Consider the following 16,526-nt stretch of genomic DNA (forward strand, 5'->3'; position numbering starts at 1 on the left):
AGAGCCACTTCCGGCTTGTGGGCGGAGCCGGAAGTGGCGCTCAGACGGGGGGAAAAGGCGGGGTCCGCCGCGGCCAGTGGGTGCGGTGGATCCCAGGGGCCGGGCCCTAAAGGTGAGCCCCCTATCCTTGTCCGCGTTACCGTGGCTCTTTCCTGGGCTAGGTAGACGGCGCGACTGTCAGTGCTGACCTTGGGCACGTCACGTAAAGCTGGGAACTTTTTAAGTCCTTTCCCCTCATCCTGATCGATGCTGACAGTTTTAGACTCCCTCCAGCAACTAGTAAGGATGATTTACTGCCCTCAGGATAGGAAAGGGGGACGCCAGTCCTTCGTGGCTTGGTGACACCCAAGAGCAGCCTCCAGGTTAGTCCGGAAGCAGCGAAAGCCCACACCGCGAGAATTTGATTAGTGGAGGTCGTGGACAGCAGGCAGCCCAAGCACGCGCCTCAACTGCTGCGGTCTGTACGCAACATCTTCGGGCCAAAGGAACAGCGCTCTGCCGGGTCCTGAGGTTTGGCGGCAGACCCTCAGTGGGCTAGGCCAGCAGTACTCAGAGCTGGCAAGGAGTTGCTTAAGAGGAAAATGGCCACAACAGTCGACGTTCTGAACATTCTGGTTATCACAGGTTCCATAAAGATGGGCTCTGGTGCCGCAAAGAAGGAGCACAAGCTCCTGCGACTGAAAAGAAGCTACTCACTTTACTGTTCTTCTAAGCCTTCTAAGACATCTGTTATGCTGATGCCCAGCGCCCTCAATCAATGTGAAGTGAAAGTGAGGTGAGGAACCTCAGAGAAGCTGTATGTCCTGTGTGAATGGAAAAGTTGCCGTGTGGTGTTGGGGGTCCTTGTCATTCACCATGTGGCCAACCACAGGACTTTTTGCATGTCCACAGGCTTGGTAGTATTTGTAGAAACTGATTTTATTTTTAAGCTCAATACCCAGCGCGGGGCTTGAACACACAACCAAGAGTCACGTGTTCTGCCAACTGAGCTAGCCAGCCAGGCTCCCCTGCAGAAACAGATTTTTTAAACGGACAGTCAACCCCAGGTTTTTTGGTTTTGTTTTTTAAGTAAGCTCTCTGCCCAATGTTGCCCAAGGCTTGAACTCAGGACCCTGACATCAAGAGTCACATGCTCTACAGACTGAGCCAGCCACACACCCCAACCTCCAGGCCTTAAATTTAATGACCCTCTAGGTATCTTCATCTAAGCCTTTTTGTTAACTGTGACCTTTTTGTTAACTGGGACCAATGCCTACAACCATGAAACCAGGGCGTCCTTTACTGTCTGATATTAGCATTCTAGGTGCTATTGCAGACAGAGCCCAATTTCAACCTCCTACATGCCATGCACAAGGCTGCCTTCCTCAAATTCTCTTGCCCTCTCAAGCTGAAAGTGACCAAAGGCAAGGCAAAGGTTAAGGTGGCCTTCTAGCTTCCCTTGTATGTGCTGATGCCACAGGTCTTAGGCTCAGGGCAGGCAGTGGCAGCTAGGGATCCAGCCAGAAAAAAAGGGATGACCCTTATGAGCACTAGACCAAAGTGCTGGCAACGAGCAGAGAGGAGGAAAAGGTTGGGGATGGAATGATTCAGAGGCCAAGGGATCTGCCTTAGGCCTTGGCAAACATTTCAGGGTGCTGAAGGGCACCAAACCCTGCTGGCTTAGCATAGGAATCCCCCAAGGCACTTCCCCAAGGTTATCCCTTCAGCCAAAGAAGCAGCAATTTGTGCTTAGAATTACTAAAGCTCTCAGGAGGGCATAAATGCACTTTCGTTCCCCCAAGTGATTCTCATCAGCTGCTTTCACCTACAGCCTAGTCCTGCATAACCCTGGGATCAGACTGGCAGCCCACTGGGTGGACCCTAATTCCCCTGGAATCTCTATGCTAAAAACAGGCCCCCAAATGGGCCTGAATGACTGACATTGGAGACCAATCATCCTTACGTTCCTCTATCTACCTCTTGCCCATCGTGAGGTCATTACTTCCTTCTCCACTAGGAATCCTGGCTAGGATCCTTACTGTCTAGGAATCTAAAACCACAGCTCAGAGAAGGACTGGGCTAACTTTCTGCATGGGCGTTTTACACATCAGTGGAATTAGTAGCCCTCCTAGTGCTTCAGGGGCCCGGGAAGGATGATGCTCAAACAGAGAAGACATGATTTAGTAGGTTAACCAGATTTAATGGAACTAAATGATTATACAATAACATTTTATATACATTCACAAGAAGAGATCTTACAACTTTTTTGGGGCGTTGTAGAAAGCAAGCACTGGTGAGCCCATCCTTGTGGGGAATCTTTTTGGACTTGGAACTGAAAATTAGTATTTCGGTCTTTTCACTTCAACTCTGAAATGGAAGGAGAAGTGAGTCAGCATAAAATCAATACTCTAAGCAATTCCCACAGTGCCCCAGAAGAAGAATGCTGGTGCTCACCCATCAGCCTCCATCTTCTTCCTCTTCTCAATGATCTACAAAAAAGAACAGTTATAACCAAGAATTACACTGTCAGTCTAAGATCACCTGAGGCACAAGCCTGACTTCTCTCCTACTTCCTTGGCTCTCCAACCCTCTGCCTGTTCCTGCATCTGTGGGCCAGTGTCTCCTCCAGCTGAAGTCCACCCAAGAGGTGATCTCACTTACTGCACTAATCTTCTTCCACTGGCGATCAAGCTCTGCCTTATCATTGGTCTCCTTGAAGCGCCTGGTTTTCCGCCCTTCAGACATCTTGATGCCATACTGGAATGCAGCTCTGAGAAAAATAAAGGACAGTTGGGGGAAAGAAGGCACCAGAGATTGCATAGCAGTACCAAGGTGTTCCCGGATGGCCCTGTGACTAAACAATCTATTTAGGAATGTCTCAGCCAGACTACACCCTCTAACCTGGTGAAGGCTAGCCCACCCCATCATCCCTCTCCTCACTCTCTGGCCATATTTAGTACCGACTCACTTGGGCAAAGCCTCCTTGTTGTTCATATACTCGCTGTATTCCTCCTGGGTATCAAAGTCCCAGCGGCCTAAGGGTCCTTTCTTATTACCCTGTTGGAGGACAGAATGGGGATAGGGAAGGAAGAAATGTCAGTGAAAACAGAGTTTTAGCCCTTACTAAAGCCAGGTTTCCCACTATCCTGTTTCTTTATTCATAAATCCCACCCTGATAAATAATAAATGCTTACTATGTACTTACTACATACTAGGCATTACTCTGAACACTAAACGTGTATTTAATTCTCTCAAACTCTATTAAAAGAGAACCATATTCCTCTCCACTCTCCTGATGAATGAGCAAACTGGGGCACGAGCAATAAAATAAATTGGCAAGGTCATAAAACTAGTAAGTGGCAGAACCAGGGTTAAGCAAGTCTCCAAGATGGAATTAAACCAGGCTCAATCACTGCAGTAAAGAGAAACAAGGAAAAAGTAGATGAAATTTCTTCATTAATGGTGTTGTGTCAGGGTTTTTGTGGTTTTTTTGTTTTCTTTTTTAAGTAGGCTCCACACCCAGCATGGAGCCCAACGTGGGGCTTGAACTCATGACCCTGAGATCAAGACCTGAGCTGAAATCAAGAGTCTTACACTTAACTGACTGAGCCACCCAGGCACCCCTAGAGTATTTTTGTTTTTAAGACTAGAGAAGAATATTTCAATCCTGGTTAGAATACAATTCAATTATTTTCTACACTGAAATGCCTTCTACCCTTTCTATTTATGCACTAAAGGCTTGCTTACTGCCTACTGTGGAAATCAAAGCCTGGCACTTTGTAGGAAATAAAAATAAATCTATTTTTGGCCTATCTCATTTGATTTTGTACAGGCACTTTAAAAGTTAAGCTTCCCATGACTCCACAATGCTGCTGCTCTTACTGTTGCAGCTGACGGAAGGTTAAGGCCCAGAAAATGAGACACAGATCTTTTGGGAAATGCGGAAGGGGGTATGTGCCAAAGAGTAACTGCCCAAGACTCCCCACTCACCCTTCCAACTCCATACCTGGTCCATTTTGCTGTAATCCACCTCCTCATCACTATCCACAGCCATGTCATCCATCCTAAGGGACACAACAGTTAAACAGATGGTGCAGACCCAGACCCCTCTGCTTTATCCAGAAACCTACCCAACTAAGATGCTATATGCCTAAAAATGACCAAGCCCCCTCCACCCGAGACCTCCCACTAAGCGCCTAAAAGAACAGTTCATCCAAGAAGTACCCCTGTCCCAGGTAATCGAATTTCCACTTCATGCCTCCCCACAACTTGTTCTCCAGCCATCCCAGCCTCCCTTAACAGTCTCACGTACGTGGCTGGGTAACACTCGGCATAACTGTTGGACATTCCAAAGAAGTCTCCTAGCTGCTTCTTGTCCTCTGGCTTCTTCAGCATATGCTATGTTAAAGAAAATAATTCTACCTATGGTAGAAAAGCTTCAAGAAGGAAGGGCCAAGGGCCAGAAGCCCCAAAATGAAAACTCTTAAGGACCTGAATGGTCATCTGAGAAATGGCCACAACCCTGTCAAAATTTACTATAAAAGGTAAGAAGCAGGGTGGGGGCCGGGGGTTGTAGGGAAATAGGGAGATAGGTAGAATTAGAAAGAAAACGGGACAACAGTTTTCTAGAATCCAGCAACATACTGAAATAAAGGATATGATTCAGTGCCTTCCCAACCAGCGGACCCAGCAAACTTTTCATTGATCGACTTGATCAACTCCTTCGCAGATCCAGGTCCTAGGGGGAAAGACAGATCTGTTCAGACTGAAAAACAAGGAACTTACCTTTGCCCCCCACACATACTTCCAACCTGTTTTCGTAAAATCTTTTTTTTAAGCAACAGAAAAAACTTTTAGCTAACAAAATTTTAATCAAATTCCAACTAATAGTGAGCTACTCCAGGGCGCCTGGGTGGCTCAGTGGGTTGAACAGCCAGCTCTTGGTTTCCATTCAGGTTACAATCTCAGGGTCGTGGGATCAAGCCCCACATCAGGCTTCTTGCTAAGTGGGAAATCTGCTTGATTTTCTTTCTCCCTCACCCTCTGCCCCTCTCCCCACTCTGTGTGCATGCGTGCACTATCTCGAAAATAAATGAATCCTTAAATAATGAGCTACTCTGGTTGAGATGGGGTTATGTACACAGAATATTGCCAGTTCGACCTCCCTCATGTCTTCAGAAACCCCCAGCTGGAGGAACTCTATCTAAGACAGCAAATACGCCCTGCCATCGCCCAGGAAGATGCAGGTAATTCCAGACTCATCTTCTTTCTATATCACGGAGCAAGACGTGGATCTTAATGAGAACTCAGACCAGGAAGTCCCACAATCCCAACCTTTGCCAGCTCTGAGCTCTAGGACAGCCTCTCAGCCCAAGACTGCCAGAGCGAATGCAAGATGTCTCACATATCACCCACCTTTGTCAACATCCATGGGCTGGAAAGAAAACAGAAACTGAAGTGAGTATTGCCACGAGGGATTCGTACTCATCTCTCCCCCACTTGACTGATTTGTGATTCAATTCCCTACCCACTTCTTGCCTCATTTTCAGGATGCTTTCCACCCTGGATTAGTGGACCCAGTTGCTGCTACGGAACCATCAGGCACCTATATGACAAGTCTTGTATCTGGCGGAGCAGGCACAGGGATGGGCAGCTCCACCACTTGGTACCAGGGCCATATCTCACCTCATCATCCACTTTTGGCTTCTCAAAGTAGCTGTGCCTCTTCTTCTCTTCCTCTCTCTCTCGGTCGCGCTCCCTCTCCCGATCTCGTTCTCGCTCCCGCTCTCTGTCACGGTCTCTGTCTCTCTCCCGATCACGCTCCCGTTCCCGGTATCTCTCCCGCTCCTTGTCCCGAGGAGTCTTGGTTGTGGAAGGCACATAATCCCCAATGTCTTCAAATATACTAGAAAAAGAGAGATCACTAGCTGCCAAAGTCATACACACTTCCATTTTCCCTGGCCATTTCTCCAGATTCTCACATCGAGACCTCCCCAAAATGCCAAAGACAAGGAACACAGAACCCTTTCCTCACACATAGGAGGTGACAGGGCTAGGATACATACTTCATGTCAGCCTCAGGGGGTTTCTTCTCTTCCATCTTCCCTAAAATATAAAAAGAGTAGTGAAGAAAACATTCCTGAGTTGATTCCCACTCAGCCTAACCGTGCTCTCAAGCTCTGAATGCCCATTTAAACATCTGTTTAGAAGGTGGGATAACAAAAGCTCCCCATACTCTCCCTTCTCAAGCCTTAAAGCTGACCAATTGCTTCCTGGGTAGGTCAAGCAGACAGAACCTGGATGCAACCATCTCCTTGTTAATGCTCCATTGCTCCCATTTTTTCTGCTCCCCAAGAGCCTCCCAATGTTCTACACACAGAAAGTTCCAGGAAACCTTGGTTCCACCCTCAGATGCCCCTCCAGAGTTCAGGTTTCTCTTCCTAACCCTCCAGGTTACCTTTATCCTTCTTCTTGAGCTTCTTATTGCGGGTACCCTGCCGCAGGTAGGAAAGGATCTGGGTGAGCTTGCTGATGACGATGTCATTTGTGGTCAGTGTGGTCTGGGCCTGAAAACCCGAAGCAGCAAGGATATTATCCACAGAGCAAGAATCTCTTCCTTCCTTCCCCCCTTCCTTCATTCATTCAACCAACTGAAGGATAAATTACAACCAACTAGGTAAAAAACAGGGAAAGGAGGTGTCATAGGACATTCCAGGCACACAGAATGATATATACAAAGGTCTGGGTCAAAAGTGAATCTAGGGGCCCCTGGGTGCTCAGTTGGTTGGGCATCTGACTCTTGATTTTGGCTCAGGTCATGATCTAAAGATCATGAGACTGAGCCCCTTGAGCTGGGCTCCACAATAGGTCTGCTCCAGACTCTCTCTCTCCCTCAGCCCCTCCCACCCCTGCTCATGCTCTCTCTCCTAACACAAAAGCAAGAGGGAAGGAGGGAAGGAAGGAAGGAAGGAAGGAAGGAAGGAGAAAGAAAAGAAAAGAAAAAAGAAAAGAAAAAAGGGAAGGGAAGGGGAGGGGAGGGGAGGGGAGGGGAGGGAGGGAGGGAGGAAGGAAGGAAGGAAGGAAGGAAGGAAGGAAGGAGAAGAAAGAAAAGAAAAAAGGGAAGGAAAGGGAAGGGAAGGGAAGGGAAGGGAGGGAGGGAGGGAGGGAGGGAGGAAGGGAGGAAGGAAGGAAGAAAAAGAAAGAAAGAAAAAGAAAGAAAGAAAGAAAGAAAGAGAAAGAAAGAAAGAAAGAAAGAAAGAAAAGTGAATCTAGCACATTCAAGAAAGCTGGGATTCACTGGAGAACAAACAGGGAATCGTGGTGAGAAAGTGGCTTGGAAGGCCACAAATTGCAGAGATTCTACTCTTTATCCTAATAATGAGAAATCATTGAAAGCTTCTCAAGTGTGGTGAGACAAAAATTCCCATGTTGAAAAGATCACACTGGCCATATGTAAAAATCACAATGGAAAAGGGGATAGGACAATTGTGGGGCTTATGACTAGAGTACAGAGGGTTTTGGGGGGGGGGTGAATGAAATTTTTTTAAATTGTGTGATGGCTACATAATTCTATGAATATATTAAAAGCCACTGAACTGTACATTTTCAAAAGGTGGATTATATGGCACATGAATTACAACTCAATAAAAAAATAAAATAAAATGCTGGAAAGAAACCAGAGTGAAAGTGAGGAAACAAAATAGAAGCATCTTTTAATAGTCCAGCAAGACATGATGGCTTCAACTGGAATGTTACCGATAGAATAGGTAAAAGTGAATGGATTCAATTGAAATTAGGAAGTAAAAAGTGGACAGGACTTAGTGATGGGTCAAATGTGGTAGATGTGGTCCAGGCGGAATGCAGGCTGATGCCCAGGTTTGAGGCCCACATGACAGGCTCTCAGGACTCAGATCACTTACCTCCATGGTGGGGCAATCCGCTTTGCTGCGGATAAGTGTGGTGGGGATGTCTGTGTCAGCATACTCATCATCCAGGTCTACCACATAGGCCATGCGGCCCGGGAGGAAGAGTTCATTCCGTTCATACGCCTTGCTCCTAAAGAGTGTGCGGTAAACGTTGCGGCCTACGAAAAGAGGAAGGAGCAAGCATAGCCACCGAGAAACTTCTACAATAATGGCAGCCATTTAGTAAGTGCTTACTCTGTGCCACCCACCACACCAAATACTATTGCCTCAATCTTCACAAAGGCCCTCTAAGGTACACGTTATTATCTCTTTTTAACTGATCAGAATACTAAAGCTGAGAGTGAAGTGATTTACCTAAAGACATACAGCTATTAAGCAAGAGAATAAACAATGGGACCCAGCCTGTCTAACTCCAAAGCCTGAGCTCCCACCCACTCTTTTACATTGTCTTCTCAAGGGCACTATGGGCTTCGCATTGTATTAGGCCCAAGAACGATGAGGTTTAAGGGTATATTGACAGTGATGGAAAACCCAGGTCAGCTACATGCTCAATATGATAGGCATGTTGCAGATACTATTTTTTGTTGCTCCAATAATCCCAAGAGGTTAATTAACCCTATTTTTGCAGACAAACAGGCACTGAAAATGTGATGTCAATTGCCTAATACCACATCCCTAGTGTGGTTTCATCACCGGGACTCAAACCCAGGTCTCTGAATGCAAATTCTGAACTTTTAATCACCAACCATGCTACCTCTTTTAACACATAAGCTATAAGCTACCTTCCTTAGTGCATAAGCCACAATCTGCAAGAGCTTCCAACCTAACTGAGGAGACATTAATAACATACAGGAAATGACTAAGTCCACATCTAAGTTCTGGTAGAGTACTCTAAGAGAACCAGCTAATCTGGGAGAAAGAAAGAGAGGAAAGCAGTTTGAGAGAAAGGGAAAGCATATCCTGCTCAGAGCATTAAACTCCCTACGATTCACCTAAAATACACAACCACTAGTATAGAAATTCTGTACTTACCCAAACGTGTCTTAAATTCAATTTTGTTCTCAGGATCCTCATCTTTCCTGAAAAGACAAAAACGTTTTTTCTTTTTTGCCAAATGTGTTCCTACTTTAGGTCCCACTTACCTAAACTCTCAAGCTTTTCCCGGTTTTTACTTACTTGGTTTCCTTCTGGGGCTTTTCCATAAGTTCTTCCTCTTCTTTCTCTTTGCTGGCAATCTCAGCTCGTACCTAACAGGGAAGCACGAAGATTTAGACGTTTATTCATTTTACATTATTTTTTACTTAACACCACTACTTACCACATTGTGCCAGGAACTAAGAACTCAATACTGAACAAGACAATATAGTCCTTGCCCTAATGGAGCTTACAGCAGAAGAGACAAACGAGCAAAATGTGATAACTATGATATGTGAAATAAAAGAGCTATGCAATGGTACAAGAAGTGGGAAATGAGGAATGGGGTTTAACCATACCTGGGTGATCAGGGAAGGTTCCCCCCTCCCCCCGCAAACTAAAATTGAGGCTGACTTAAAGGATGAGTAGCAATTAGTCCTAAGGAAGAGCCACCATTAGCCCTTCTATATGGTCTGGACTGACAGCAGTCTCTCTCCTTCACCTTGAAAGGCCCATACGAGAGGATTCAGCATTCTAGGATTACTCTCTACCCACCCACCACAGCTCACCTTTTGAAGCAGAGCAAAATCCAAGCCTTTCACCAAATGGGTGTGTTCCATGTCACCACCCAAGAATTTGGACTCCTGGATCAACTGTCTTCTCTTCTCTGCAGCTGATTTATCCCTGTATAATGAAAGAAGCCACATTAGAATAGTCCTTTGTGAGTGCCAAGTCCCTCTTGAAATGGCTCAACTTGGGTTCCAAAGTGGGGAAAGTGTTAGGAAGAATTCACACTGTGACTGTAGGACTCTGGGATGCTGAGGGAATTGTGCCCTGGCCGCCTGGGTACTCACGCTTCGGCAGTGGGGCCCACAGCCCTGTAGTTAGCTGTGGTACTGATCAGCTCAGTTTCCTCATAATCTTTGTTGACGCCATCTCGCCGTTCCTTGGCACGGTCACGGTACTTCTCTGCTAGTTCTCTCTCTCTCTCAATTTCTTGTTGACGGAGCTTGGCGTAATAACTGTGACCAGAGAAAAACAAATGTGTAAGGCTCACCGGCTGCTATTGCAAGTTCAGCAGAATTGTTCCTGCCTGGTGAAAGCTCATACATGTCCTCATAGAACTGCTGGCCACCTCCGGATAGTCCTCAAAATCAGAATTATAGCATCTTCCAGCTCCCAGATATACTTTCAATGCCACCTCAGAACACTCCATCTGTCATTTCAGAATTCTTTAATGCCACCCAACTCTGTATCACCGAGTCTCTAAGAGGTATGAGACTTTTCCAAAGCGCAACTAGGAAGTTATCTAAATTTTTATCACCTTCCAAATTTCAACTGAAACTCATTCCTGGGCCCCTGGGTTGTTCGGTCAGTTAAGCTCAGTCTGTCTTCAGCTCAGGTCATGATCCCAGAGTCCTGGGATCAAGTCCTGCATTACGTTCCCGCTGAGTGGGGAGTCTGCTTCTCCCCCTGCCCTTCCCCCCAACTCATGCTCATGCACGCACTCGCTTGCTCTCTCTTTCTCTCTCGCAAAAATAAATAAATAAAATCTTAAGAAAAAAAAAAAGAAAGAAAGAAAATCACTCCTTGCTGGTCTTCCCCCAGAAGAGAGGAACAGCAAAATACCAGGTCCAGAAATTTTAGTATCTTATAAATAATGGCGATCATGATGGTGGTAATGACAGGCAAGATTTACTGGGTGGTTACAACATGCCAGGCGCTGGTGCTGAGTGCTTACACACACTATCACAGTTGATCCTCATGACAACCTGATAAAGTTATGAAATCACTCTGTTCTACCCATGAGTATATTGACGATTAGAAACGTTAGGGAATATGCCCATGGTTATCCAGCTAAGAAGTGGTAAAGATGAGATTAAAATACTGCACACTGACCCCAGTCTTAAATGGCCACTCTGCCTATCACTCCTCTCCACTAAAGCAGAGAACCTCAAGATAATAAAGGAATACCTCAATCTCCAGCCTCATAACTCCTAGACCCTACTCCTTTCAAAAAACCACTATCCACCTTACAGTCCAACACTTCTCCATCCTTCCTTCACCTTTTCTTTTTTCTCCTTCGTGCAGCTGGGTCTTCATCCTCATTGTACTCCCTTGGCATCCTAGAAGAGAAAGAAATTCAGTGATATCAAAATATTGCCACAGCCCCAGAAACCCCCAACAACTGGCCTTGAGGACTGAAGAAAAGCCTAAAATACGGAGCAAAGCAACAGCTTTGACCATGCAGAGATCCAGATCTCTATTTGTAGGTAGGTGGCTCTAAGCTTTAGAAAGCACCACGACCACCTGAAGCACTATTAAAATTCTATATCCCCCAATATCTACCTCACTATCTGAGTCCCTACGGCTCAAATGGACCTGAAATCTGCCCATTTAAGAACTAGCAGCAACTCTAGTAGTACAAGTGGTGTGTGGAACATACTCTGAGATCTTAGCATGCCCTAGTCTTCACTGGAGCTTCTATCTCCAGTGAAGAGAAGCAGAATCACAGGCTTCAAAAAAGAAGTAGCCTTCCAGTTCCTACAACATATAGTTCAGTAGATTTTCTGTAGGAAGGAGATGGGAGAAAGTTTCAAAGACCCCAGAACTTACTCATGGTGACGTGATTTAGAGGGCGGTGCAGAAGTGGGTGCAGCCCTTGGGGTCATGAGAAGTTTCCTGAAGTCTTCATTGGTGAGTTTTGATCTAGAAGGCAAAGATTTTAAAAATTAGTCCCCAATAATTGGAAAAGGCATATGTAAAAAACATGGTTAACTTTACCAGAAATCAGGAAAATACAAATTAAAACAGAAACATGCCACCTTTAATGCATCGGAGTGTTGACTGTTATAAAGTCTGATAAATCAAGTATGTGTGAGAATTTGTAAAGTGAATATTCTGCCAAAGGGAACGTAAGTCAGTATACCCAATGTGAAGGAAATTTGGCTATATCAAAATTTAAGTGTGTATATCCTATGACCTAGCAACTCCACTCACCTATATTCAGCTTTCTTAATTACTGGCATAGGTGTATAAAAAGGCATGTAAAAACGGTTCAATTTCAGCTTTTTTTTTAAAGGTTTTATTTACTTATTTGACAGAGAGAGAGCGAACACGCACAAGCAGGAAGAGCGGCAGGCAGAGGGACAGAAAGAAGCAGACTCCCAGCTGAGCGAAGAGCCCAACGGAGGGCTTGATCCCAGGATCCTCGGATCATGACCTGAGCCAAAGGCACATGCCTAACGGACTGAGCCACCCAGGCACCCCTCAATTTCAGCTTTGAAAATAATAAAAACTTGGAAACAACCTAAATGTCCATTAACCAGAGACTAGATTGTGATAGTGTTTTCCAAATGTGCGGCAAACAGCAATGATGGTATAAGATACAATTTTCATCAGTACAGTGACAAAGACTCCTTGACCAAACTTTAGTCACGCCCTTTTGAGCCCTTTTCTGACTGAGTCTCGTCCTTGGCCTGCTGTGCCCAGTTTTAGCAAAGAATCCTGCTAAGTGTTCCCAAGAAAGACACTGTTCAAGATTACTGTAATAGGAATAAAGACTACTGCCATAGGGGAGAAGGACTGAAACTCAACTGTAAAAAAAACTGGGACAACTGAGGATTTATAAAAAAATTACTAATAGGAACTTGGTTAGCCATCAAGGGTGGGGAAAAAGAGCTTGACTGGATCTACTTGATTACTTAAAGGGACACTCCATAAAATGGCTTAGTAGCATTCTTTGCTAAAACTGAACCCAACAGGCCTAGACAAAAATGGGCCCCAGAGAAGCCTGATGAAAGTCTAGTCAAGGAAGCAGTCCTTTGGGCAACCTGTCAGTTGAGTGTCTGACTCTTGGTTTTGGCTCAGGTCGTGATCTCCAGATCCAGAGATCAAGGCACAGGACATCAAGCCTGCCCGGGGCTCCTCTCAGTGGGGAGTTTGCTTCCCCCCTCTCTCTGTCCCTCCTTGATGCTTACGCACTTACTCTTTCTCTCTGTCTCTGAAATAATCTTTAAAATAAATAAATAAATCTTAAAAAAAAAAAAAAAAAAGGATGGAGTCCTTGTCACTGCCATGAAAATAATCTCCCAAACAATGAGTGGGGAAAATAAGCAAGTGGCAAAATGATATAAATATATTCCATTTAATTTTAATACTTCAACTTACTAAATAGTAACATATCTTCCTCAGACATACATGTATGTATATAAATGGATTTTTTTTTAAAGTAGGAAAAGAAGACACATGTAAAAAACGAACAGTGGTTACCTCTAAGAAAGGGACTGGAACTGGGGATGTTATCAAAAAGAACGTTACCCTTACTTCTACTTTAATTTTCTACAAGAATCAATTCCTGTATCATGTATAATTAAACATTAACTTTAAAAACTAGCACCCTCTCAGCCAGAACTTCCCCCTCTAATACTCTTATGCAGTTGACCTGATCCAGCTAAAGTTTAGAGATAAAGGGTCAAGTGGTACAATTTTTCTCACCATCATTGTTGACAAGACATTTAGAATTCCTTCACCATTCCCACACCACTCTATTCATCCCCCAGTTCATGCCCGTAGTCCTAGGCTGAAATACTCACTGGTGGAAGGAGTGAGGATCATCCACATCGTGGCCATCTGGAGCCAAAGGGTTGGAGAAAGGTTCGCCTTAAAAAAAAAAAAAAAAAAAAGGGCATTAATTTAATCAAGCTCTTTCGTGTCAGTTCCTGTGCGAAAGTTGGGACTATAATAGTGAATACTGACGTTTTCACGTCAAACTGCTCACAGGCAAAAACAGCGACAGTGGCCACACAAAGTAGTAAGCGCCCAAGTGAGAAAACACAAGGAGTTGTGGGTGCAGAGGAGGCGGCCCCTAAACCAGCGCTGGAGGATCAGCAAATACTTCCGGAAAACGACATCCAAGATACTACGAGTAAGATAAACCGGCGCAACCCAAGATTAAATGCGGGCGGTAGGGGGTAGTTCGCAGACAAAACACACCCGTAGTCACTGGGGCAAGGACAAAGCTTAGAGACAATAGTCCAGAGCTGCCCGGCTTCGAGACCAAACGGCTTCGCCAGATTCCAGCGTCACACCACCTACACAGGGCTTAAACTCTGAAGCGAAAACAACGCGCCAAGTGTCCCAAGTCCTGAAGGTAATAAAGGACAAATGACCCGAGCCTTACTGTCTCGTTCTGGCATCTCGCCTGCGGTGTTTCAACGCCGGCGGCACTGACGCTCCAAAGACAACACAGCCGGGACAAGATTTTTCCCACGATGCACCTCAGGAACAAGCCCACAGTGCTTTGCGCTCCGTAGACCGACCGCTACCACCCGCTCGCGGAGAAAATGGGAAGAAGTGGAGCGCTTCCTCTGCAATGATTTTAAGGCATTGGCTAAACTTTACCCCGCCCCCTCACGTCATCTAACTATCGCGGGAACAGGAGGGGCCGCGATTGGTCTTCTTGGAGAGCTTGGCCGGAAGTCCCGGGCTGGAGACTTAGGCTCCCGCGGAGATGGCGGCTGCAGCAGCGAGTCGCGGGATCGGGGCCAAACTTGGCCTGCGTGAGATTCGCCTCCATTTGTGCCAGCGCTCGCCCGGCAGCCAGGGCGTCAGGTGAGGCGCAAGATGGTAGGGCCGGTAGGCTTCGGGGCGCCTAGGTCATGACCTCTACCTTCCGGGTGTTTGGGGAGGCCCGCGCGTAGACAGCACGCACGGCTTTCTCTCCCGCCCCATAGGGAATTCATCGAGAAACGCTATGTGGAGCTGAAGAAGGCGAACCCTGGCCTGCCCATTCTAATCCGCGAGTGTTCTGATGTGCAGCCCAAACTCTGGGCCCGCTACGGTAAGCCGGGGAAGTGGGCGATCTGGGAACCCGGCAGGAGAATAGGGGTTGGAGAAGATGAAGGGCCATCCAGGGTCACAGAAAAACCTGTAGGGAGACTGGAACTCGGAACTTAGGCCTTGCTGTTGACGTTGTTTCAGATAAACTTACATTCGCGGTGTTCTAGAATGCTGATTCTCGAGTAATACCAATGTGGAGGTGGGCCCTGTCCTGCATAGGGACCAGGAGCTGTCGGTTTCATAACTCAGAACAGGGTTCAGATAGGGAAAAGAAAGAGATGCTCAATTTCTATCGAAGCGGGTTCTTACACATGATTTGTGGACAGTGCCATTTCAGGTAGTGTGAGAATCTCAATAATACAAGCATATAATGACTCTGTTGAGCACTTAATGTTAAGGTCTCCATTGAGTATTTCCTTGCCTAAATGTCATTTAATCTTCATTAATTATATGAGGGGCTGGAGTCTTTCTTTTCTCATTGTGGAGGTTAGAAAGGCGAATCAAAAATTTTATGGAACAGGGGCACGGGCTGATTCAATCAGTAGAGCATGCAACTCTTGATCTCTGGGTCATGAGTTCAAGCCCCACGTTGGGCATAGAGCTTACCAAAAAAAATTTTTTATGGAATATACTTAATGTTATGTAGCTAGGATACAGCAGGGTTTAGCCTTTACACCTGTCCTCTCTTCCTAGGATGTACTTCTACCAGATTTTCATGGCTAGCTGGTTAGAATTTATGCTGTTATTCAGGTCTGAAATTATATATCACCTCCTTAATAAGGCATTCCCTGGCAAATTATGTAACGTTGCCCTTTGCTCCTTTTTATTATATCCTCCAAGTTTACCACAGTCTGAAAATTACGGTTATGTTGCTTGACACATAGTAGGCCTTCCTCTAGGAATGTCAGGGCCGGGAGAAAAGAAGTCATACCTAAGATAGTCTGGTTCTAACAGTAGATAATTGCAGTATGCATTAAAAATTGTTTGGAGGAGGGAAAAGCCAGGAGACTAGAGGAGATGGACGCAAATTAGTGTATTATACCAGTACTACAGGAGCCACAGAACTGGCACCCAGCCAAGGCTAGGCCCACGCAAAGCACTGTTCATAGTGTTTAATAAAAACTTCCCTGAAACACCTTCCTTCCCACTGCTGCCACCCAGAATCAGCCACAATTCTAGACTTCCTAGGACCTGGGCTTCCTAGATGTGTTTGAGACCCCCTGGATAAATTCTAGGCATCCCAAATACACCTCGGTCATATCTCTATACTACTTTTTCCATTCTAACAAGACAAAGTTGAAGACAAAGATCTTTTAATATTTTGGTAACCCCCACGGTGCATATTAGATATTTAGTCCCCTTTTTCTCTCCTCAGCATTTGGACAAGAGAAGAATGTCTCTTTGAACAACTTCAGTGCTGATCAGGTAACCAGAGCCGTGGAGAATGTGCTAAGTAGCAAGGCCTGAAGCCTCCACTGATTGTTAACAGCAACAGCCCTACAGCTTGGCCTCTTTTGGACTGAGTACAATATAAAAAAAGCGTTCATTTGTTCTTTATAAAGCTTGTGCCGAAAAATGCCATCTCTGGATGTTCTTGTCCTCGTTTTACCCTCCGCCACTTATCGTGCAGCCACTGAGGCAAAGCAG

The 16,526-nt window shown here is 45.6% G+C and overlaps 2 protein-coding genes across 2 annotated transcripts; one reads left to right on the forward strand and one right to left on the reverse strand.

The window, feature by feature from the left end:
* Positions 1-2,162: 2,162 nt before the first annotated feature.
* Positions 2,163-14,389, reverse strand: IK (IK cytokine). Its single transcript, XM_008691504.2, has 20 exons — positions 14,221-14,389; positions 13,634-13,700; positions 11,655-11,747; positions 11,105-11,164; positions 9,893-10,060; positions 9,608-9,722; positions 9,081-9,151; positions 8,937-8,983; positions 7,899-8,062; positions 6,437-6,545; positions 6,045-6,084; positions 5,665-5,884; positions 5,395-5,413; positions 4,639-4,717; positions 4,292-4,372; positions 3,986-4,043; positions 2,948-3,036; positions 2,641-2,749; positions 2,434-2,468; positions 2,163-2,346 (listed from the first exon to the last, which is right to left on the reverse strand). Exons 1-20 carry the CDS (start codon positions 14,234-14,236, stop codon positions 2,319-2,321), a joined length of 1,668 nt encoding a protein of 555 aa, XP_008689726.2. The 5' UTR covers positions 14,237-14,389; the 3' UTR covers positions 2,163-2,318.
* Positions 14,390-14,490: 101 nt separating this feature from the next.
* Positions 14,491-16,460, forward strand: NDUFA2 (NADH:ubiquinone oxidoreductase subunit A2). Its single transcript, XM_008691511.2, has 3 exons — positions 14,491-14,651; positions 14,774-14,880; positions 16,255-16,460. Exons 1-3 carry the CDS (start codon positions 14,551-14,553, stop codon positions 16,344-16,346), a joined length of 300 nt encoding a protein of 99 aa, XP_008689733.1. The 5' UTR covers positions 14,491-14,550; the 3' UTR covers positions 16,347-16,460.
* Positions 16,461-16,526: the final 66 nt, after the last annotated feature.

Source organism: Ursus maritimus, unplaced genomic scaffold, assembly GCF_017311325.1.
Source record: "Ursus maritimus isolate PB19 unplaced genomic scaffold, ASM1731132v1 scaffold_5, whole genome shotgun sequence".
Classification (NCBI taxonomy): domain Eukaryota; kingdom Metazoa; phylum Chordata; class Mammalia; order Carnivora; family Ursidae; genus Ursus; species Ursus maritimus.

What these genes read in the sequence shown, in the direction of transcription:
- IK (XM_008691504.2), bottom strand. An exon ending in GATCCTCACTCCTTCCACCA is followed by an intron (nt 11,748 to 13,633) that starts GTGAGTATTTCA and finishes TTTGCCTTCTAG; the next exon opens with ATCAAAACTCACCAATGAAG. An exon ending in TGAATTTAAGACACGTTTGG is followed by an intron (nt 8,063 to 8,936) that starts GTAAGTACAGAA and finishes CTCTTTTCGTAG; the next exon opens with GCCGCAACGTTTACCGCACA.
- NDUFA2 (XM_008691511.2), top strand. Translation starts at nt 14,551, where the DNA reads ATGGCGGCTGCAGCAGCGAGTCGCGGGATCGGGGCCAAACTTGGCCTG. An exon ending in CCCGGCAGCCAGGGCGTCAG is followed by an intron (nt 14,652 to 14,773) that starts GTGAGGCGCAAG and finishes CCCGCCCCATAG; the next exon opens with GGAATTCATCGAGAAACGCT. An exon ending in CAAACTCTGGGCCCGCTACG is followed by an intron (nt 14,881 to 16,254) that starts GTAAGCCGGGGA and finishes TTCTCTCCTCAG; the next exon opens with CATTTGGACAAGAGAAGAAT.